The following is a 22697-nucleotide window of genomic DNA, read 5'->3' as shown; positions in this document are numbered from 1 at the left end:
ACCACATCTATCATCACAACTAGCATTGTTATCAACTATCACCACATATTCTTCAGCATCTCTATCAACACCGTCAACCACTAACATTAATCAACTTCATTATATATTACTACCACCATCAATTACCACCATCCCACCACCACTAACACTACAACAAACCTTCTCCACCATCACTAACAAACATAAATGTTTCATTTTTTTTATTCAATAATAGTTTTTAATTTTTAATTATTAGCTTCTACTTGAATTGTACATTAGTTGTGCTTATAAATATATAAATTATACATATTCAAATGTCGAAAAACAAATCATCTTAATCATTTATTATTTAAATAATATATTACATTTAATCTTAATGAAAATTAATGAGGGCAAATGGAAACTTTTTCTTTCTTTCTTCGTTCTTCTATTTTATTTTATTTTTCAAAAATTTCCAATCAATTTTTTTCTTTACTGAAAATATTATACAGATAAGTATTAAGGTTGACATGAAAAGAGCAAGCCTCAGATAGTCTACCAGACATTACTCGATATTGCCTGGGAGACAGAGCCGGTGCCTCCGCCTCGCGTCTGCTGCCGCCGGTTGCCGCCTGCCGCTGTTCTTCCTCGTGTCAGGTAAGTGCCCTCTTTTTTATTTTTAAAAAAAATCAATTGAAGATTAAGAAAAATATTAAATATATTGAAATTTTCTTGGAAAGAACTCAACTTAATTGAATTGTGACTAGTTCGAAGCTTAATTTGTGCTTGTTGAAGAAGAAATTTCGATTATTTTCTCTGTATTTGAAGTTTTTGAACTACATGTTAAAGCTATTGAAATTTTCTGCTGGTTGAAGGCTTGAAACCATGAATTCGATTCCTGCTTGTCGTCTGTCGATGTCCTGTATTTATTAGAAGTTTTAGATCCATTTGTGATAAAGATATAGTCTTTTGAGTCCTTAGAAAAATTAGCTTTTTAGGTACATCATGTATGAAGCTTTTCTTTGTTTAGCTATTACTGCTAGAGTTTTTTGGAGTTGTGATATGCATTTTGGTTCTTTCAAGCTTGATTGTCAAGTAGTTTTTACTATTTGCTGCATATTGGTAATTGCATAGTTTTGCACAGATGGTATGTTCTTGGCTGCTACAACTAAATTTTGCACAGCAGCTATGTTCTGCCTGGCTCCTACAACTGAATTTTGCACACCTGCTACAGCTTTATTTTCAAACAGCTGCTATGTTCTTTTTGGCTGCTGCAGCTGAAGAAAACAAAAGTGAAAACTAAAAGATGACAACTTCATCCTAAGTAGGAGGGAAAAGATAAGAAGCATTCAATCAAAGTGTATATAGAAAGAGAAAAAAAAAACCCTTGAGAGAATCAGAAGAACATAGCCAAATAAAAAGCCCAAGATGGTTGGCCCGAACCGAATTAGAAAAAACCAAAGTAATTTACTTTTGGTTATTGGTGCACCAAATGAAAAATTGATTAAACCGAACCGAAATTTCTTAAACCGAGCCTGACTAACAATGTCCACCCCTATTTCCAAAAGAACTTGATAGTGGATTAAGATCTTAATTTTACTTGAAAAATGTTGAAGTTAAAAAAAATATTTTCTTCTTTCTTAACGTTAGAAGTATTTAGACCTTAAATTAAACTACTCAAATCCTAATATTAGTAAATAAAATATTAAGGCGTTGAATTAAACTACTCAAGTTCTTATATTAGTAAATAAAGTTTCTTACAACAAAATCCAAGATAATGTATTGGAATACACAACTAAGATACCCTATGAAGATCTCAACACAGTTGGCATTGAGGAAGTAGAATGGCCTTGGAAGATGATATGGAAAACTAAGATACCCTATAAAGTAAACTTTTTTACTTGGTTGTTAGATAAGGAGGCAGTTTTGACACATGAGAACTTGAACAAAAGAGGTTTTCACTGTGTTCCAGGTGTTTTTTTGTGTGAAGAGCAAGGAGAGACAGTTATTTATCTCTTTTTACACTGCAAGTGGACAAACCAGCTGTGGCAAATGTTCACCAATATGAGAGAGATCAAATGGGTGAAACCAGGAAGGGTCAAAGAGGTTTTGAAGTGCCGGAATAGGGATGGAAATGCAGGAAGAAAGGAGGAGAGGTGGAAGATTGTCCCATCATGTATATGGTGGACATTATGGATAGAGAGGAACCAGAGATGTTTTGAAGGAAAGCAGAGCAACATACAAAGATTTAAGCTTAATTGTTTAGCTCTGTATAATTTTTGGTGTAAACAAGTAGTCTTAGATAGCTCAGAAGTAATCAACACAACTATAGACTCGTTGTAACTTGGTAGTTGTAGGATTCTATGTAATTACAACACTTTTGGAGTGGAACTACACTTTTGAGGTAGTAGACCTGTGGATAAATATAGACTAATTGTTACTTTTCTCAAAAAAAAAAATACACGACTAACATCTTACTAAACTGTCAGCCTCCCAATATATATAATAACATAACTATCAAATGCTTGTTGTAAACTTAAAGGCTTCATGTCTGGTAAAAATACTGCTCCCTCTTCCCATATTAGTTGTCAAAATTAGTATAAATATTTGTCCCAAAGTACTTGCCATTTTTACAAAAAAGATAGTTAATTAATTTTTTCACATTTTTGCCTTAAAATTAGTTGTTTCTGAAAGTAATCAAGTTTGATTATAGTGACATAACATAAAAACTATAAATTTGAAGAGTTCAAACAAGTGATTATTGGTTGGTGTTTTTTTTTTTTTTGAAACTGGTAAGATTGTATTCTTCGCATTAAGGGCATGCTGGCTACCACCAAAAAGTGCCAATTACAATCTTCCTAACAAATCTACAATCTGATCTGTATCTACTATACATAATTGTTTACACCAAAAAAGTAAAGATACTATACACAACTGTTTACACCAAAAAAGCAAAGATACTATACACAACTGATTATTGGTTGATGTTATTATTGTTTAAGTACCTATAAAATTTGTTTAGCCATATTTATGAAGAGAGATAAGGGTAAATTTGTAAAATAATATTTCTTATTATATCTTCAGGGGTGTGCAAAACAGAAACTACTAATATGGAACGGAAGGAGTACACTCCATAGCCATAATTTCAGAGACCTCACTCCCCAAATAAACAGAAATGCTAAGGGCAACCATGTCAACAATTTCTCTTCCCTTTCAATATACACATTCTCTCAAGCACTTGTTCTCCCTTTACCCTTTCCAAAAACCCCTTATCCAGGTTTTCTCTCAGCCAAGAAAGATTACAACTATTGCAAGACGACTGTTTTCGCTGAAACCCCTTGCAGTTTCATCCCCAATCAGGAACTATGGGGATGAAAAAATCAATCCCACGTACTTATCTTGCTCGATGCCTCACAAGAATCCTCTCAAAGTGGCGGTTTTGGTTAGTGGCGGCGTTGATAGCAGCGTGGCTCTTCGGCTACTTCATGCTGCTGGACATTCCTGCACTGCTTTCTATCTCAAGATTTGGTTTCAAGTACGTAATTTTACTACTGCCCCAAATCAATTAGTCTTCGTGTTGCCATGCAGAGTTGAAGAATATGGGTTGTTTACTACTATTCCCTCTTTCTCTATCCCCATAGATAGATCAAATAAGTGGAGTAGTATATTTTATTAGCGATAGTGTTAGATTTTTCCTAAGACAAGCTTTCGTAAACTAAATTGTACCTTGATTCTCAGATAAATTATGCCAATTAGTTATACGTAATTTAATACCAGAAATCAAATGATGTACTTAGTCAAATGTTGTAGAATCATGAAAGATTAAATTAATTATGAGAATTTAGTGTTGCTGACTCACTATTTTAGCTATGAGAAATTTATACTGGCGTGGGTATGCCTTATACCTTAAACAAAATGAGCCCTAAATCTTTTTAGTTTCAAGCAGTGTTAAACAATTATCAAGTGTATTGCCTTTTTTTTTTAGGAAGACTTTGAGAACTATTGGTCTGAATGCCCATGGGAGGATGACTTGAAATATGCGAAGGCTGTTTGTGACCAGGTCACTCTCTTTTCCTTGGTTATTTTCTCTTTTCATGTATTGATCTGGAAGAGAATTTGATACATGTTAGACATAGTGTCATCTCTGTGGTGATAGCTCTGACTGATTTAGGTTAAATTTCTACTAAATGCTAGTTACTTACTACATTATTTGTTGGTTTCTTTTTATTATTGATATTTTTTTTTTGGGTGGGGTGGGGGATAGATCCATCAAATTTGCAAGACTTGTTAGTTACATTAAGAGCCTGTTTGGATTGGCTTAAAAGTTGGTCAAACCTACTTTTAAGTCATTTTTAGCTTTTGAGAGTGTGTGACAAATTTAAAAATAACTTAAAATAAGTTAAAAATGGCTTAAAATAAGTTAAAAGTCAAAAGTAGGACTCTCCCTACTTTTTATTTTTTAACTTAAAAGTCATTTAAGTTTGACCTTATAAAGTTACTCCCTTTGTCCCAATTTATGTGGCACTTTTCGTTTTTCGAGAGTCAAACAATTTAAGTTTGACCGGTAATTTGCGCGTGGAATCTTCAAATTTTTTGAAATGAAATTTATATTTTGTAAACTACATATACAATACTATAAGTCACAAGAATTGACAATTCAAAACAATTAAAAGACATATGTCTGACCAAAAAATAAAAGAAAAAAGAAAGACATAAAAAATTTACTGTCAAAGATAGACTTGTTTGAATCTCGAAATCCGAAAAGTGCCACATAAATTGGGACGGAGGTAGTACTTTTTAAAAACTACTTTTTTCAAATCAATCCACACGGGCTCTAAAGGCTCGTGGAGAATTAAATCTATTGTTAATGGACACGCTTATACAGCTTCCTGGCCTGGCTGTGGAAAAAGGGAAAAAACTAGCCATACCAAATAGTTTATAGGATTCAATTGGAAGCATTTTCGGACATGACATGCTTTACCTTGCATTAGTTAGTTTGATATTTCCAATTAAGTTTCCACAACATTTGTTTTCTGACTTCTCAGGTTGATGTACCTTTGGAAGTTGTCCATTTGACTGATGAATATTGGAATAATGTGGTAAGTTTCTGCTTACTTTTCAGCTGCTTTAATTACACATTTTCCAGCCTTGCACCCTTGCCTCATGAATGGAACTTTATTTACCTTAGATTGGGTTTTTATACTACGGTTTCTTTTTGTGATGCAATATAAAGATAAGCTGGGGGCTATTGATGAAAGCTCTGTCATAATATTAATTTGTTTTGATTAGTAAGTTTTCCATGTTTAGGTGTCATATATCATTGAGGAGTACAAATGTGGCAGGACTCCAAATCCAGATGTCCTTTGTAATACTAGAATAAAATTTGGTCAGTCATCTTATATGAAAAGCAATCCACTAATCTTTATTTCGTTAGCCTGATAGTGAAAAATTTATTTTCAGGTGCTTTTATGGATGCCATTAGTGGAATGGAATTTGACTTTGTTGCTTCGGGACATTATGCAAAGATTGTCCATGCATCTACTGCACAGCTGGACGAACCTTCTATCTTGAAATTGTCAAAAGATATGGTGTGTTTTTAATATTCACACATGTTTCTTAGAGCCTCTTACCCTATTTTCTTTTGTAAAGTTTGATATGTTCACTTGAGAAGGGGAAATCTTGAAGATGAGAGTGGTGGGAAAGAGTCTTGCTTCACTGTAGGTAAAATGATGAACATATGTGAAATTGAATAGACTTAGGCAGATATACATGGTTGGGAATTAAACATTATGGTCCCATCACAAGAAGTTCTTTTTGTAAGAGACAGACATTTAGCAGTTGAGGATACAAAGTTTGATTTAACACCTTCCTAACCCACCTAGCCCCTGTTGCTTTTAACCAAGATTTCTTCTTTGAACTTATGATCGACATTTTTCAAGACTCTCTGTAATTCTTTCAGTTAAGTTTGGTATGTTTTTTGAGATATTTTACATTTGGTTCTTATCTTGAAAAATATAGTAAATGTGATGAAGCGTCTTAAGATTTATCTCATAATGAAATTTTATTGTAGATCTCCAAATTATGCTTAAAAACAGATAAATAAAACAACCAAAGCAAATATATTATTCTGTTGAAGGTTCATATGTAGTATCAATAGTGCTCCAAGAATGAACGTTAACTAGGAGTTCATCATCTTTTGATACAGAAGAAGTGGTTTAATTTGCCACACTTTAATTCCTGATTTACTGAGAGTTTTATATCTTGCACCTTTTCCTATGCGTACCAGAAGCATTGCAAGGGTATATAAGTAATTGGAATATATTTTTTGGTTTGATATGTACACTTCCACAGAATTTCTCCTGTAAACAAAGAAAAAACTTTTTTGATTTGGTGAAAAACAAACAAATGAAAAAATGGTTCGACTTGGGCAGGTTGGGCAATGATCCGTCGTTTTCCCCAAATTGGCCAAATGTCCAATCCATCTTGATTCAAGTGAATTTCGGACAGGATAGATCATGAGCCAATTATTGACTCAACTCTTTTTGACCGGCCTAAATTTAGCCAGACCTTCCTATTTGACACCCCTAAGTTTGTGAGTGTAGCATGCTGTGCAAGTGATGTCCACCACTTTTCGTTGAAAACTTGGATTGGAAGACTCTTCAAATCTCCTGCCTATTTGTGGCATAATGCTCATATCTTATTCTATCTAACAGTAACATTAAACAACATATGAGTGACATCCTCTGAAATGCCACTTTAATATTCAATTTTTATGTATTTTGGAAGTTTGGTTCCTTGTCCCCGAGTTTTTTCATTCGGTTGGGTCAATTTGGCTGATTTCTTATGTCTGCAGTGGTGCTGTTTCAGGTCAAGGACCAAACCTACTTCCTTTCTCATCTCTCACAGGCTCAGCTTAAGCGACTTATTTTCCCACTTGGATGTATCCAAAAGGTGAGGTGAGGCTGTTGTCTTTGCACTTATCTTCTTTACGATATATATATAATTTTTATAATCAAATATTAAATCGTAGAGAGTGAATCTGTCTTCACCCTCCTTCCTTCTGGGACGTGATCGTTTGAAAAAGTTCAACTCTTCATTGAGGCTGAATTACTCTTGATCTTTCATCACATATATGCAGGATGAAGTTCGCACGCTTGCTAAGTCATTTAATCTACCAAACCAAGACAGGAAGGATTCACAAGGAATATGCTTTCTCGGCAAGGTCTGTTTTACCAGCACATTCCTAAGCTACATGAATTTTTTGTTTTTTTGGTATGACGTGTTGTTTGGCAAACCTATGTCATTCTCATGGAGTAACTCAAATAATTTATTTACTAAATCATTTAACTATTCTGCTAGTAAGTTGTAATCCGTTAATTAGCCCTCTTAACCATGATTCATGGGTATCATTTGCAAAATAATAATGTATGAGTTTTCCGGATTAGTTGTGGCAGACAGTAATTGTTCAAACTTGTCTATGAAAAGTGGGTGGGATTTAGTGATTTACAATGTTTTTGCTATATTTAAGACCATTTTATATCAATCTGCCAGTGCAACGCGTTATAAAGGATGTAGAGGTTCATAGTTTCCATCCACCAGTACCAGTCATATAAGTAATTTCATAACTATGATCAGCTCTATATTCAAAACTTCATCTTCTGCATAGAAGGTCTACACAACAAAAGTTTTAGCCATAGACTCATCTTGTAGCTATATACTTTCTTAATTTTGTTAGATTTTGCACACTTCTCCAAAAGGATTAAGATTTGTTCTAATTTTTGGTAAAAGTTCAGTTTTCCCCGTAAGATCTTAGTGTCAGTTCCATTTGGAATTTCAGATAAAATTCAGTGAATTTGTTGCTAGACACATTGGAGAATCAGAAGGTATTATATTGGAAGCAGAGAATGGAGATTATCTTGGAAACCACCGTGGTTTTTGGTTCTATACTATTGGCCAGCGCCAAGGTTTACGTCTTCCTGGAGGGCCCTGGTATGCGGCTATGAGCTCTTTCTTAGTATATGTACTATCTGTGGTCTCAAGTGGTTAAGCAATTTGATTATCTTATATTCAACTGTTTTTATGGTGTTATTAACTGCCTACCACTCATGGATACTTGATCTTCAACAAGATGATAGTTGCAATAATCCACAGTAAACAGATAACAAAATGCTTGCTTTGTCATCTTATGGTCCTGGCCTTCATGAGATTTAGGACTTCTTGAGCAATTAGTCACTTCAATCCGAATGTGTCAAATCTTTTTCATATATCTTTAAATGAACTAATTAGATATCTTCCTTACTTTGTAGGTATGTTGTGGAGAAGGATATAAAAAATAATGTTGTCTATGTATCAAGAAATTATTTCTCTGTTGACAAGAAAAGACGGTTATTTCGCGTTGGATCCTTGAAATGGCTCAGTGGTTTATTTCCTAAACAAATCAATGAGCTTCAATGCAAGGTAAATCTTTCTTTTTCTCCCCATTTAACTTTTTATTTTGAACATAAGTTCAATGACACCTTTTACATATCTAAGAATGTCCAACATGAGCTTAGGTTGTAAACAACAAACGTTAAGATGTACATGACATGTCACACAAGTGAAATACAGTTGATTTTCTTGTATTTTCGTTCTGTTACCTGATTATTTTATTTTGGGAGCACTCTGTCATATTGTAAGTTTTGCATTGTGAGCTTGGTAACACTGGAATTTCAGAGTGATAGGTGTTGGTGTACAAGCAAATGCTCATTTTCAATTGTTCTGTAGGTTCGTCATGGTCCCAGTTTTTACGACTGCAGCTTGGTCATGGAAGTTGATCAACATGGCCAGGAAGTTGCAGTTGTCCGGTTATCTGGAGATGATCAGGGTTTGGCAGCTGGACAGTTTGCGGCCTTTTACAATGGAAGGACTTGTATTGGTTCTGGCATAATACTAGAGTCATGGGATGATCAGGGATATCCTATTTGTGAGAAGGCTCTTGAAATTGCTCGAATGGAAGATAAATCCAAGCTCGGGAAACCAGTCAAGATAATGGTAAAACCTGAGCTTAGTGTTGCTACAATCTGATTATGACTACCAGGCAAATCCTTATACTGCTAATTATAGAATTATTTTCAACATGAGTGCTTTCTGAACAATGGGATTTCGCCTGAGTTGGTAACCGTTAAATTGACTGTGATAACTTGAAGAACAGCAGAGTGACAAAGTGTTTTAGGCTCTATACTTGTGAACTCTCGAAATTTATCAAGATTTATCAGGAGGGATAGTCTTTACCTTCTCAAGGTAGGGGGTAAGGTTTGCATACACTCCACTCCGCCCTCCCCAAACCCCTCCAGCGGGATACAATGGGTTCGTAGTTGTTATCAGGAGGGGTAATGAATTTTGCACCTGGGACTGGATTGATTGGCTGGTTGATCTTCAGTTATAGAGTAACTAGTGTCAATATGATGGACCAGTTGCTTCATGTCATGTATAAAAACACAACAATTCTTCTTTCTTGCGCTCAGTGTGTCAGTGAATTTAGTTGGCTTTGAGAAAAATAGATATTTGTCCAATTATAGCAATGTCACTTTTAATCTCAAATATATGATGTTTAATTTTATAACAAACAAGTGATTCTTTACTTGAATTGGCAACAGACTATTAGAACTTACAAGCATATTGTGAACATCATGATGCATTCTTGAACTGAGTAGCTTGTCCTCCACTGAAAATAAACAAAGTACCTTAGATATTCAAAGAGCAATTTGTCTCATTTTTAGTTATTTTTTGTCCTATCTGGTGTTCGATACTTGCTTTTGGAGCAATTTGTACGTTCAAAATGAGTTTTGAGATTATCGATATATCTAATTAATTTTTTCTTATTACATGTCCAAATACTACTTTGTTTTCTCAAAGTATGAGCAATTTGTTTTCTCAAATAAAAGAAAAAGAAAGAAAAAGAAAAAGATAACACTTATCTTTTTGTATATATATAAATTTTATTAAAAAATTTGAAGGTCTTTTATAAAAAAAAAAAGGTGACTTTAGGCTGCTAATTTTATTGAGCGGACGATGATCCAAGGACATTTTCTAGGATTAAAGAAAAGAACAAAACCTAAGAAAGAACCAAGTTTGTCACTTAGATTTATTTCCCTGTTTCTTTTTTACCACTTCATCAATGTACATTATGCCTTTGCCTTTGTAAACTTCAGGAGGCTTACAACTCCTTACATTATACTTTTATTGAGGACGCGAATAATATAAAGCACCTCAATTTACCTTGAATTTTTTTGAAATAATAATAATTACAAATAATCTCTCCAAAAAATTTAATAAAATATATATTATGGGGCATCACGTTCGGGAAAAAAGGAAAGGCTAATTTGAAATTTTTTGATTCAAAATATTACCCTTTAGGCTCCGTACTCATAGGAAATCACTGAGATTCATCCAAAAATTGAGAAAAAAAATGTACACGAGACTAGCCAAAAATCACATTTACTGAAATATTGCTTTCACTTTCCAAGCCAGAAACAATAGACACAGACAAGTAAAAAGACCAGCAATACAGGTAAGTGAAAACACAAAGATAAATTTCATTGTTGGGAAGAAAAACATTTAATCTTCAGCTGCACATTCCTTACTAATGCACATAAATCAGAAGTGTGAATTTAAGGGGATATTCAGTAGGAAACTCTTTTACAAACGCAATCGATCTTTTTCAATTAAAGGGTGACATAGCGCTACCCGATTCAGCTTAACAGATTCCTAATCTCTTCTATCTTTGCATAATCGACAGTCCAAGAAAGGCAAATGTAGATGATGAGTTGTAAACTATTTCCTTCTTTTTGATGTGCTCCGTTGTTCAGCTTCTTGCTCAGCAACTCGAACATGGAATTCTGCTTCAAGCATCTCATGTACACCAAGGTTCAAAGATAAGCTCAGGGTAACTGTCTCCATTACGGAGTCCAAATTAACCATGAAGCCTAAAGCTGAGAATACCGTGATGGCATTTGCTATCCTGCATATGTATTGTCTTCTTTCCAGTGGTGTATCAGTTGGTTCTTCACTAGAACCTGGTAAGCTTGATGAATGGGTGTTCTGTGGATCAGACTTATTTACTTGATCCTCCACCATGGCATCTTTTACATCAACGTGTTCCCCAACCCAAATTAATCCATTGCAGCCAAAAATCAAGTCAACTCCATACTGATCTAGATGGTGGAAATGCTGTTTACGCCTTTTCACTAGATATGGAGGGATTTTGAGTAGTTTCCCTCTTTCAAGCTATTAAAAAGGAAAAATAGAATTGTTCAGAAGAACCCAACCACTAGAAACACCAAATCATCCGAGCATATATTCTCAAACAAATTGATAAATAATGTCTGAAATCTGAAATATATTCAAGGGCATAAACAAAAAATGCAAGGCTTTGGTGAAAATTGAACATTTCATTCCACCACCACCCCATGAAAAAGAGACGTAACATGATGAGAAGCAACTGAAAAGTATAACTCTATGTGAGGGTGATGTCAGCATATAAAAGGCCTTCTTGCCAGCATTTAAAGCAAAATAATAATTTAATGCAGATCATATCAAGGTCCTCTGTATTCTCTATTCAAACTTTATGGTTAGATTCATCTGCTTTGGTAAAAGTTCTGCCGTTTGTACCATGAGGTTTTAACTATATATTCACAGATAGATCCAATCCTTTAAAATATATCATCTCTCAAGTTTGATAACATTAAGCAGATTTGGTCAAATTAACAGGAAACAAAATATATGCGGTCTAGTGTGGGGTTTGGGCAAGAGCTCAAATTAATATTTGAAGATACTAATTATTTTGTAATCAATTATCATATTGTTAGGGTACTTATTATATTTCTTAAATGTTGCGAATTAATGGTTAAGATATCGGGATTTGGTTCGCCTAGACAGTGGTATTGAGTGTAATTTGGGACATGACAAAGAACTTGTTAGACCATGGAAAATTAACATTAACTTCAGAAATTTCATCAGACACATCATATTCCTGCTTCCTACAAGCAAGCAACTCCATCCCAGCTTTTATGGAAGATTATTTTACGCTTTTTTAAATGGAAAAAGTTTAATCCATGGTTTTAATTAACCATAAATCCATCTACCTAAAGTCTCTTGTGAATGCTAGAAACGTGTATCCCCCACCTTGTGGAGATTGAATGTTGAATCCCAGTCCTACTCTCACGCAAAGCTTTTATGGTCAAACAGGTAGGGGAGAGGGGGGGGGGGGAAGGTGAACTCGGGGGTGGGGGGGGGGGAGGGGGGGGGGGGGGGGGAAGGTGAACTCGGGGGTGGGGGGGGGGGAGGGGGGGGGGGGGGGGGAAGGTGAACTCGGGGGTGGGGGGGGGGGAGGGGGGGGGGGGGGGGGGGAGGGGGGGGGGGGGGGGGAGGGGGGGGGGGGGGGGGGGGGAAGGTGAACTCGGGGGTGGGGGGGGGGGAGGGGGGGGGGGGGGGGGGAAGGTGAACTCGGGGGTGGGGGGGGGGGAGGGGGGGGGGGGGGGGGGAGGGGGGGGGGGGGGGGGGGGGGAAGGTGAACTCGGGGGTGGGGGGGGGGGAGGGGGGGGGGGGGGGGGGGAGGGGGGGGGGGGGGGGGAAGGTGAACTCGGGGGTGGGGGGGGGGGAGGGGGGGGGGGGGGGGGAAGGTGAACTCGGGGGTGGGGGGGGGGGAGGGGGGGGGGGGGGGGGAAGGTGAACTCGGGGGTGGGGGGGGGGGAGGGGGGGGGGGGGGGGGAGGGGGGGGGGGGGGGGGGGGGAGGGGGGGGGGGGGGGGGGAAGGTGAACTCGGGGGTGGGGGGGGGGGAGGGGGGGGGGGGGGGGGGAAGGTGAACTCGGGGGTGGGGGGGGGGGAGGGGGGGGGGGGGGGGGGAGGGGGGGGGGGGGGGGGGGGGGGGGGGGGGGAAGGTGATAGAAATGAGGTTCTATTTCCAACCTGATAATCAAAACAACAACTCTGAAACAAAACTTTATGTTCTAATTTCAATTATGAAAACACACCTTTCCATACTTTTGGCTTCTAGCTTGGAGGTGTAGACTCCCATCATGCTGGAAACCACGGACTTCAGCCTGAAGATGGACAATTTCGCTTGGATTACCATACTTGCAGAAAATAAAATAAAATAAAAGGAGTAAGGACAGACGAGACATAATTGCATTCATCATAATCCACTGATGCATGCCACACCTAAAATGGTCCCTTCAAGAATTTGATAAATAGTCAAAGGAACTGGGGAGCTTACACAGATGACATCATTCTCCACAAATATGCTTCGCATATTGAGTTCATCAACTGCTGTTCGCCGCCTCTGGAATTATAGAATAAGAGGAAGTAGTTAGTTTTAGTATGACTATGACTATGACTATTAGTAAGACCTAAAAGAATGCAACATAATGCCAGAAATCCAGGGAAACAAAAAGGAAAAGGAAGTGTATATTTGCTTCAGGGGACAAACTTCGAAAGTTGCATCTGCTCTACAGCTCGAGCCACAAGTCAAGATCCAACTTCTATAGACATGTCACCCTTCTAACTCTTTAGTTTCAATACCTTGGGAACTTCAGATCTCTTTAACACAAGCTTCAGGCTGTGGGCTTATTTATTGAACAATAATAAAAGTTATACTAGCCTGATAAATTCACTGTACTGTTATTATAAATTTAGAGAATGGAATTGGGGAGAAACTTGTTGCCCATGAAGATCTAATTATTTGAATGTTGAGACGTGGCAGTGTTCTTTAAAATATGAGATTCTGCATAGAGTTAAAAGCTGGACAAAGTTTATCCTATTCTGGAAGGCAGAAGTGAATCCTTTACAACCACAGGTCCACAACAAATGTGCCTCAATCCCAAACAAGTTGGGGTAGGCCATATGAATCCATGCTATCTTGGACTTATAGATCCATTGGGCTATTCTATTCATGTTACCAAAGGAAGTTAAAGAGATGACTTCTTCAAAGTGGACCAAAGTTGGTTCCTGCTGCTAAAGTGAAATAGACTAGGGTCTTTAAGCCTCACAGGGGGAGGGGGTTGAAACTGAAGAATTTGGAAAAATGATATAAAACAGCCATAGGAAAATCTTTTCAGCTCTTTTTTCTCTAGGATTTCAATATGCAGGGTCAAGTGGGTACATAGGGTGGAATAGAATAAAGGAGGTCCTGATTTCAGTGCTCAACAGATTCCTTATAAATGTTTCTTTACATGCAGAAAAGATGCAATAAGGACTCCAAATTACACAATCTTGACTAGTGAATTATCCAGCAAATAGAACCATCACATCATGGGACCAAAATCAATTCAGAGATCATGCTCAAATGGGCTTAGTGATATTGTAAGCAATAACCTGAATGCCATCTGGAAGATTCATTGAGGAGAGCATTAGTACAGCGTCTTGGCTGAAATTAATTTCCAACCTCCATCTCTTTGGAGCAACCTTAACATCAAGAATATTAATAATCATTAGATATATATCTAACCGCAAGAAATCATTAATATTTCTTTCCAAAGTAAATGAAGACAAGTAAAAATGAGGACACATGTGTTCTTTTCCTTTATGTTCTCTTAGTGCCCTTTCATTGAAATTCAGCACCAAAGGCATGCACTATTTAGATTATCCATTTATTAAATTATTAATGTGAAGGCTTATATATTTCTCTAACAAACGGTAGACTGAAAAAACCCACCGCTATTATGATCATACTAGGGAAACCTGAAGAGCAACAGAAATAATTTAACTATCTATCCTATTCCTTACAAATACCTGGGGATACATTAGGAGAGGCTTGCATTTTGCTAAGTGAACTGTGAACAAAGAACTCCCGGGGTTCGGCAGGGTAAGGAGAGAATAGTATATTGAAAAGAAGTTGTTCCAAGCCTTGAACTCATGACCTACCAGTCACCAAAAAGAGCAACTTTACCATTGCAACAGGTCTCGACTCTCTTCTTAATTGGGGTTTCTAACTACTACAGTACTACCCAAAAATACCGATTCAATCAACTAGAAACAAATTGTCATAAGACTAGCAGCAAACTTCTAATTAAAATCACTTAAACATAAAAGGAGCATAGATTACCCAAATTTTCAATAACCTTGGAAGAAACTGACATAAGAGCCAGCAGCAAATAAAACACCTAAACATGAAAGGAGCAAACTTGACAAGAAACTCATTGCAGGGAACCAGAGACGCACCTCAATAACACGGCCGACTATAATATCACCAATCTCCGGCTTATACCTACATTAAAAAAAAAAAACCTTTTTTCACATTAAAATCAAGCTTAAAAAACTAACTAATCAGCAAAATTCAAACTAAAAACACTAAACCTGGCCCTTAAAGGTCTAACATAAACAAGCTTATTCACTCGCTCAACCACTCCACATACACTTGCAACAACATCATTGCCCATCTCCAACGTCCCATGTCCTCTTCATTCAACAAACAAAAATGGGTCAGATACCAAAAATCGGGAAAATGAAATGAACACCCATTTTCTTAATTTGAACAAAAAGGGGTTGTAAAGTAGATACAGATGATTCATATAGCAGAACCCCAACTACTTACTTGAGGGCAGCATCTTCGTCGACTGGAATTTTGTCTGCAACAATGACAGTGGCATTGGAATTAAGCTTTGAAGAAAGGGATTCCAATTGCGCTAATGCTTTTTCTAATCTTAGCTTTTGGGTGTTGCTGAAAGATAACTGTATGCCTCTCATTTTTCCTGATTTTGTGAAGAGAAGGAAGAAGAAGAACTACTGGTGCAGAAGAAACCCTAAAACCTCTTAAACCCTGTTTGCCAAGCTTGGACTATGAAATTAGCAAAAAGATTTTTTAATTTTTTTTTTAAGGAGTTAAGTTATTTTACATTTTTTGGAGCAAAAGTACAAAATTTATATTTTCCAAAGTTTTTTTCTTAAGAATGGAAGGATTTTATTTATTTAATAATAAGGTTCATTCATACTCTTACGTTATAATTCCAGAGCAGTTGTTATAAAAGAAGGAGATGCTTCATAAACAAAAGGTTAGCTATTGTTCGTATTTTTTATTTCTACTACATTAGCCTCCCTTGGTATGTGCTTCAGTGATGATTCTTCTGTGTAGGAGTAATGATTTACGATCAACATAAATATATAGATGTGAGTAGATGCGATTATTGCTACTTAAAATGTTGAGTAATATCTAAAAGTCAATTTCTATCAACAATTGTTTAATATTATTTCTTTGAGCTTGGCTCAGACCATGAAGCAAAGCTAATAATTCTGCATGATAGGCGTTTTCAACTTTTACTTTGCATGCAAAACCTGGAATTTATATATTTCCCAAGTTATCTCAATACAAAAATCTCATAACATGTCTTTATTTTGTAATTTTATTTTCCATATTAATTAAATGAAAATTGAAAAACTTTATAAAAATTTAGCATAGTAATAAATATTTTAGATTATTTATTTATTAAAATAATAGTAATCACAAATTGGTTCAAATATCACTATTAAGGGTGTTCATAATTTGGAAAAAAATCAATTCAAACTTTTAAAAAATCAAATCAACCTGATTTTATTTGTGATTGATTTGATTTTACATTTTTAAAAATTGATAATATTTAATTTAATTTTGTTTTTCTTCCAAAATATAGAAAAAATAATCAAATTGAACCGACAAATTATATACCTACTATTTATAACTTTATATACATAACTATATAGTTTAGATTTTAGTGCATAAACATTCATATTTTATCACTCTAGCAATTGCTCATGAGTCCTGAATATGGAAATGTTCTAACTATTTTAATTTTTAAGTTTCCATGAGTAATTTACACCAATGCACTTTTTATTTATTTGCACTACTTTATAATCCGGTTTGGATATGATAATTGCAAACAATTGTGGTTCGATTAAAATTCTGATTTGTTTCATAATTTAAAATTATAAATCAAATACCAAATGTCCATTATATTCCTAATAAGGGTGTTCAAATCGTTCCATAATCGATAAGTCAACCGCAAAATTAGCTTATTAGTATTGAGTTATTGAATAAACATTTGGTTAATGGATTAGAATTTTATAATCAACGGATTATTGGTGTGGAGGCAGATTATTCAATTTCCTTTTCGGTTCATATATCAACTATTATATTACTATTAATCTATATCTTTTAGCAAATTTTATAATTTAGCTGCATTGAAAATAGTGAATAGAACTCCTTGTTCATGAAAAAAAAAGAAGGTAAAGATTAGCTGATACATCGTGTGATAATTGTTTGATAACTGCTAATCCGTTATTTAACCAACCGATAACCTGGATGACACAAAAAAAAATATAAGGGTCCTTAGAATAATCCTCCATAAGTTGTTGTGTCCCTCACAATTATACCTAACATTTTTATCCTTCCATTTTCTTTTATGAATCAATGATTTGTAACCTCTCTTAACCAGCCTCTAATGGCTGCTTCTCTTTCCTTTCTCCTAAACTTAACATTAATATTATTACTATATCAAATGCAAAGAGCTGGATGGCCTTTTGGAGCCTTTCTTCTTCTCTTCCTCTCCTTGGCCTCCTGTCTCTCTTGCTTTCCCATCAAACCTCCTTGATCACAACCACTAACACCAACAATGTTAACATTCAGGTGTCAGATGGACGGGTTGGGTCAAACTCTTCTGTATTCCGTGAGGCCCCTGCATTTCGCAATGGGGAGACTTGTGGTAATAATTTGGTCACGGATCGAATTCATGTGGCCATGACACTTGATGCTAATTATTTAAGAGGTACTATGGCTGCAGTGTTATCGATACTCCAACATTCAACGTGCCCTGAAGATGTCACATTTCATTTCCTATGGGTAAGACATGAACATGAGGTGTTTTCGAGTATTAAGGCAACATTTCCTTACCTTAATTTTAAGGTGTATCGATTTGATGTCCATAGGGTACGTGGCTTAATTTCTAAGTCTATACGTCAAGCTTTAGATCAACCTTTGAATTATGCAAGGATTTATTTGGCTAATTTGATACCTAATGAGGTGAAACGCGTTATTTATCTTGATTCTGACCTTGTCATGGTTGATGACATCGCGAAGTTATGGAAGGTTGATTTAGGTGACAAGGTTTTGGCTGCACCCGAATATTGTCAAGCAAATTTCACCGTTTACTTTACTGAAGCGTTTTGGTCTGATCCATACATGCCAAGAACATTTGAAGGGCGAAAACCGTGTTATTTCAACACAGGGGTGTTGGTAATGGATGTTGATAAATGGAGACATGGAAATTATACCAAAAAAGTAGAGGATTGGATGGTTCTTCAAAAGCAAAAGAGGATATATCAATTAGGGTCATTGCCTCCATTTTTGCTTGTTTTAGCAGGAAATATAATGCCAATTGATCATAGATGGAATCAACATGGATTAGGTGGTGATAACGTTGAAGGTAAATGTAGGGAATTGCATCCTGGACCAATTAGCCTTCTACATTGGAGTGGCAAAGGCAAGCCATGGTTGAGATTGGATTCAAGAAAACCGTGTAGCGTTGATCATCTATGGGCTCCCTATGATCTTTACCGTTCCTCTAGACATTCATTCGAGGAGTAACATGTCACAAATGACTGATCCAGGATACATAGATATCTAATGAATTTCTTAATATAAAAAAAAAAAACATATGAGCAAAAGCTACTGAGTTCACGTGGACCCACATGTTATCCTGTAGATCCGGTCAATCCATGGCACAAATGCTGAAACATTTATATGTAAGGTTTGAGGGAAGCATGTTTTGCATTAGGAAGAGAAGCAAGCATCAAATAAGAAAAGCAAAAAAAAAAAAATTAAAAAAAATTGTCAAAGTGAGAACATAAATAGATACTTCATAGTTTATTTTTGTTAGTTTCTAACACATGATCATTTTATGTTTGGATTTTATGTATTATAAAGAAAGATGGTTATAAGCAAAGAATCACAATGATTAATTCCTCTTATATACTATACTATAGTTTGTTTTTGTTAGCTTCCAAGTTCCAACACATGAATATATAATTACAGTATCTATAATTAGCTTTACTATATTTTAAATTTGATTAAGATGGCTAGTGTTGTCATACTCTGTTAACTCTGTTTCCTCCTTCATTTCTCTCCGGTTTGAGTGTTCATCGATCAGGTAGATCTATATATTAGATGAGACTTAACGCAACCACAAGACAAGTAAACTTTCGTATTCCTAGGGGATGTGCAGCCTTAGATTTTGAAAGTTAATTTCAACATAAAGATGAATCAACCAGCCAACGATGTTGTTGAAATATGTAAAGAAAAGATCGCTAAAATTTCAACAAATACTAAATCATGAACGCGTAATTATAAAGATGTAATGTATTTAGTAGTATAAATCCATCATGTTTAAATCTTGGATATAACTTCTGACGATAAAAGAAGTAGAAGACAACTATACGCAAGAAATAATTATAGTAGCTAAGTTTTCTTGACCGGATCATTATTGTAAGACTTGCGTAAAGCTTCCTTCTTACTCTTTATGAAGGCTTCCGTCTTCTCATTAATGTTGGAAGCCACGTTTATAAAATGTCTTCGTCTTGCTGGTGATGCTGGTGTTGGTGTTGGTGCTGACGGAATTTGCTTAGCTTCATTTCTTTTTTGAGTTGTTTCTTTGATGCTCACGATTTTCTTTGGTCCAACTATCTCCATGTGTCTGAACTCGATTTCTATATCACCATTCATATTTTTTATATCTTTTGGTGATTCAATAGGGATTTGATTGCCCATAGTCACCCAAATTGTGTTGATGATGAAGTTAAAGAGGCGATTACATATGCTTGATGATTGAGAATTATGAATTTGGCCTCTTTTGTCCATTGATTTTTATGTTGTTGATGGACTTATTGTTTGTGGTACTAGCAAGTAGTAGCATGTGTATATTATTAATATATGATGAACCAAAAAGTTGAAAACAAAATGATTCTATTCTTAGTGAGTTGGGCAACATTCACACCTTTTTTTTTTTGGTAGTGTGATTCTTTGCTCTATCTACCCAAAAGCATTTTATCCTATCCTTTATTTATCCATCTTCCTTGGATGGAAAATGTTTTTTCTTGAGGTGAATCTTTTTACTTATTTTTTTTTTTTGGTGTAGATTAAGTCAGTGAATACTTCCTCCCTCCCATATTAGTTGATCGTTATACTAAAAATAGTTGTTCCATATTAGTTGTTCATCTTACTAAATCAAGAAAATATTAATTAATTTTTTTCTATATTACCCTTCAAGTAATTCTTTTTGAAAATGTTTACATTTGTTTGTAAAATTTCAGGAAAAAGGTCTGAAAAATACTTTAACTTTGGCCGAAATTGTTGTTACGATACCAAACTTTATGAAGGTACCTTTTTTACCCCCCTGCACTATTTAATAGTGTATTTTAAAGGTATATATGTGCCCACGTGGACACATTACTATTTATAATGATGCAATATTTTATGATGTCCACGTGGACACATATATACCTTTAAAATACACTAATAAATAGTGCGAGGGGGGGTAAAAGGTCATTTCCAAAGTTTGGTATTGTTACAACAATTTCGATTAAAGTTCGAATATATTTAAGATATTTTTCCCTAAAATTTCCAAAAAAAAATTTACGGGATGAATTGGTAAAATTATCTTCCAACTAATATGGGACGAAGTGAGTATATTGTTTGAAGAACATTTCTATGTAACAATGATCTAGACAAGGATGGGGCACAACGTTGGGATTGGTCAAATAAAAGATATTTTTTCTGAGAAAGTATTTTTATTTAACCAATCAAATATGAGAAAATTAAAATTTTCATAAAATATTTTCTTTCATACTAAAATGATATAATTATATATAAAAAAATTATACCATTACTATGAATGCGAGGGTGAAATTGACTACAGATTCTGCCAAACTCAATATCTTTAATGTAAACTCTGTGTTTGTCAATCATAACTCAATAACTAAAAAGGACTAAAGTTTTGAATTCATACACTTGGAAATCTATCTAGATCCACCTTAGCGTTACTAGAAACTTAAAAGACAAATACACCTTTTTCTGAGCATAATTCACATTTCAATCTTCAAAAGATAAATGTGTCTCTGTTTAATGTCACTTTTACGTTATTGTATCTATTTGCATGTTTCTTCCAATCATGTACTCAGAATCTTGAATTTAAGCCGTATATTTCCCTATTTGTTGCACATAAGTTATTCTTCATTACTTGACCATTTCTTACGTAAGTTACACATACATCAATTTGTTGGTGTAACACACAATTGGTCACACATACAATGTTTCAGTAGTTACATAAGTTATTCTTCGTTATATCAATTGGATCTAGTTGGTCACACATGCAATTGACGTCTTCAGATATATATACATATATTCAATCTTTGTTTTGAAAACACGTATAGTTAAAATCAGATACTATATTCTCATGATTTCAATCAGGATTAGATATTAATGTGTGTGATCGATATAATATATTTATGATTATGTATTTTCGTACCATATATACAAGATATATTTATGTGTATCTAAAAACCCATCAGTGACTAGTGAGACTCTCTCAATAGAGACGCCAACAACTACTTGACGTACGCATATGACATACATACAATATATAGTTTTAGGTGTTCGTTCCCCTCAGCGCCCCCCGCCGCCATGCAGTGGCGGAGTTAAGAGGTGTTGACCGACACCCCTTCATCGGAAAATTACATTGTATAGCTAGAATAAAAATATATGTTTAATGTTTATATATTATATATTGACACTTCTTGGCTTCTACACGATTTTACTTCTTTATATTTTGACACTCCTAAGACAAAATTCTAGCTCCGCCACTGCCCCATGCATACACGAAACAAGTCAAACTTAAATTTTAGAGTGATTTCACCAACCAAGTGACTCAGCAATGCAAATACGAGAAGCACTAATCAAACCGAACGAAAGACAAAAAAAGTGCATTAGAATTTTCCGACGACTCTTTTTCACCCATGTGGGAGAGAAGTAAGGAAGAGAGAGAATGTTTATGTAGGACATGCAGTGCGAGATTGATGAGAGAGAAAGAGAGTTGATTGAAACGAAAACGTTAATTAGGGATGCTTCAAGTGTGCATGTAACCAATCTTGACTATTTTTTTAGGGATATGTGTATCTGAATGTCTCTCACTAAATATTAAATCCAAAATGTTGAAGTTGTTGTAACATACCTAATTATTTAAAAAATATATAGGTATAATTTAGTATATGGAAAATTGTATATAAGAGCAAACTATTAATTTAAATTAAATGATATAACCATAGTTTGATTTAATTGTACCCCATAACAAACTGTTACTATTTCGCCTCTCTTCGTGGTGAATCTCGCTCGCCACTCTCGTTCTCGCTGGGCAGTCTCCCTCGCCTCTCTCACTTTTATACAAACGCAAATGTATAAAATGTGTTTTGTGTTTGTGTTTGTATAAAGGAAGAGAAAATTGTATATATACATATATTTTCGTTCCCCTCTCCCAGATCTCGCTCGTCACTCTCACTTTATACAAACACAAATATATAAAGTGAGAGAAAATTGTATATACAAATACAAATGCACATATTTTCGTCCTATACACTTATGATTATACAAATATGATCTTTCCCTGCCCAGTTTTCTTTTGTCTTTCTCTCTCTCGCTTTATACAAACACAAAATTATACAATTGATCTTTTGTATATGTATACTG

General features: G+C 35.4%; 3 protein-coding genes across 3 annotated transcripts; 2 read left to right on the top strand and 1 right to left on the bottom strand.

The window, feature by feature from the left end:
* The first annotated feature begins 466 nt into the window (after window positions 1–466).
* LOC102604997 (tRNA-specific 2-thiouridylase MnmA) lies at window positions 467–9583 on the top strand. Its single transcript, XM_006358375.2, has 11 exons — window positions 467–615; window positions 3043–3493; window positions 3944–4018; window positions 5004–5057; window positions 5266–5344; window positions 5419–5546; window positions 6826–6909; window positions 7097–7180; window positions 7796–7947; window positions 8265–8415; window positions 8722–9583. Exons 2-11 carry the CDS (start codon window positions 3134–3136, stop codon window positions 9019–9021), a joined length of 1467 nt encoding a protein of 488 aa, XP_006358437.1. The 5' UTR covers window positions 467–615; window positions 3043–3133; the 3' UTR covers window positions 9022–9583.
* A 919-nt stretch (window positions 9584–10502) lies between these two features.
* Window positions 10503–15789, bottom strand: LOC102604653 (exosome complex component RRP4). The gene is made up of 7 exons (XM_006358374.2): window positions 15528–15789; window positions 15290–15391; window positions 15155–15200; window positions 14309–14398; window positions 13212–13277; window positions 12970–13038; window positions 10503–11223 (listed from the first exon to the last, which is right to left on the bottom strand). The coding sequence occupies exons 1-7, from the start codon at window positions 15677–15679 to the stop codon at window positions 10771–10773; spliced, it is 978 nt and encodes a 325-aa protein (XP_006358436.1). The 5' UTR covers window positions 15680–15789; the 3' UTR covers window positions 10503–10770.
* Window positions 15790–17449: 1660 nt separating this feature from the next.
* Window positions 17450–18556, top strand: LOC102604328 (probable galacturonosyltransferase-like 4). The gene has a single exon (XM_006358373.2). The coding sequence runs from the start codon at window positions 17478–17480 to the stop codon at window positions 18546–18548; it is 1071 nt and encodes a 356-aa protein (XP_006358435.1). The 5' UTR covers window positions 17450–17477; the 3' UTR covers window positions 18549–18556.
* The last annotated feature ends 4141 nt before the right edge of the window (window positions 18557–22697 follow it).

This window comes from Solanum tuberosum, unplaced genomic scaffold (genome assembly GCF_000226075.1).
Source record: "Solanum tuberosum cultivar DM 1-3 516 R44 unplaced genomic scaffold, SolTub_3.0 scf00263, whole genome shotgun sequence".
Lineage (NCBI taxonomy): Eukaryota > Viridiplantae > Streptophyta > Magnoliopsida > Solanales > Solanaceae > Solanum > Solanum tuberosum.
The sequence above is the reverse complement of the archived record's forward strand: the minus strand, read 5'-3'. Positions and strand labels throughout refer to the sequence as shown.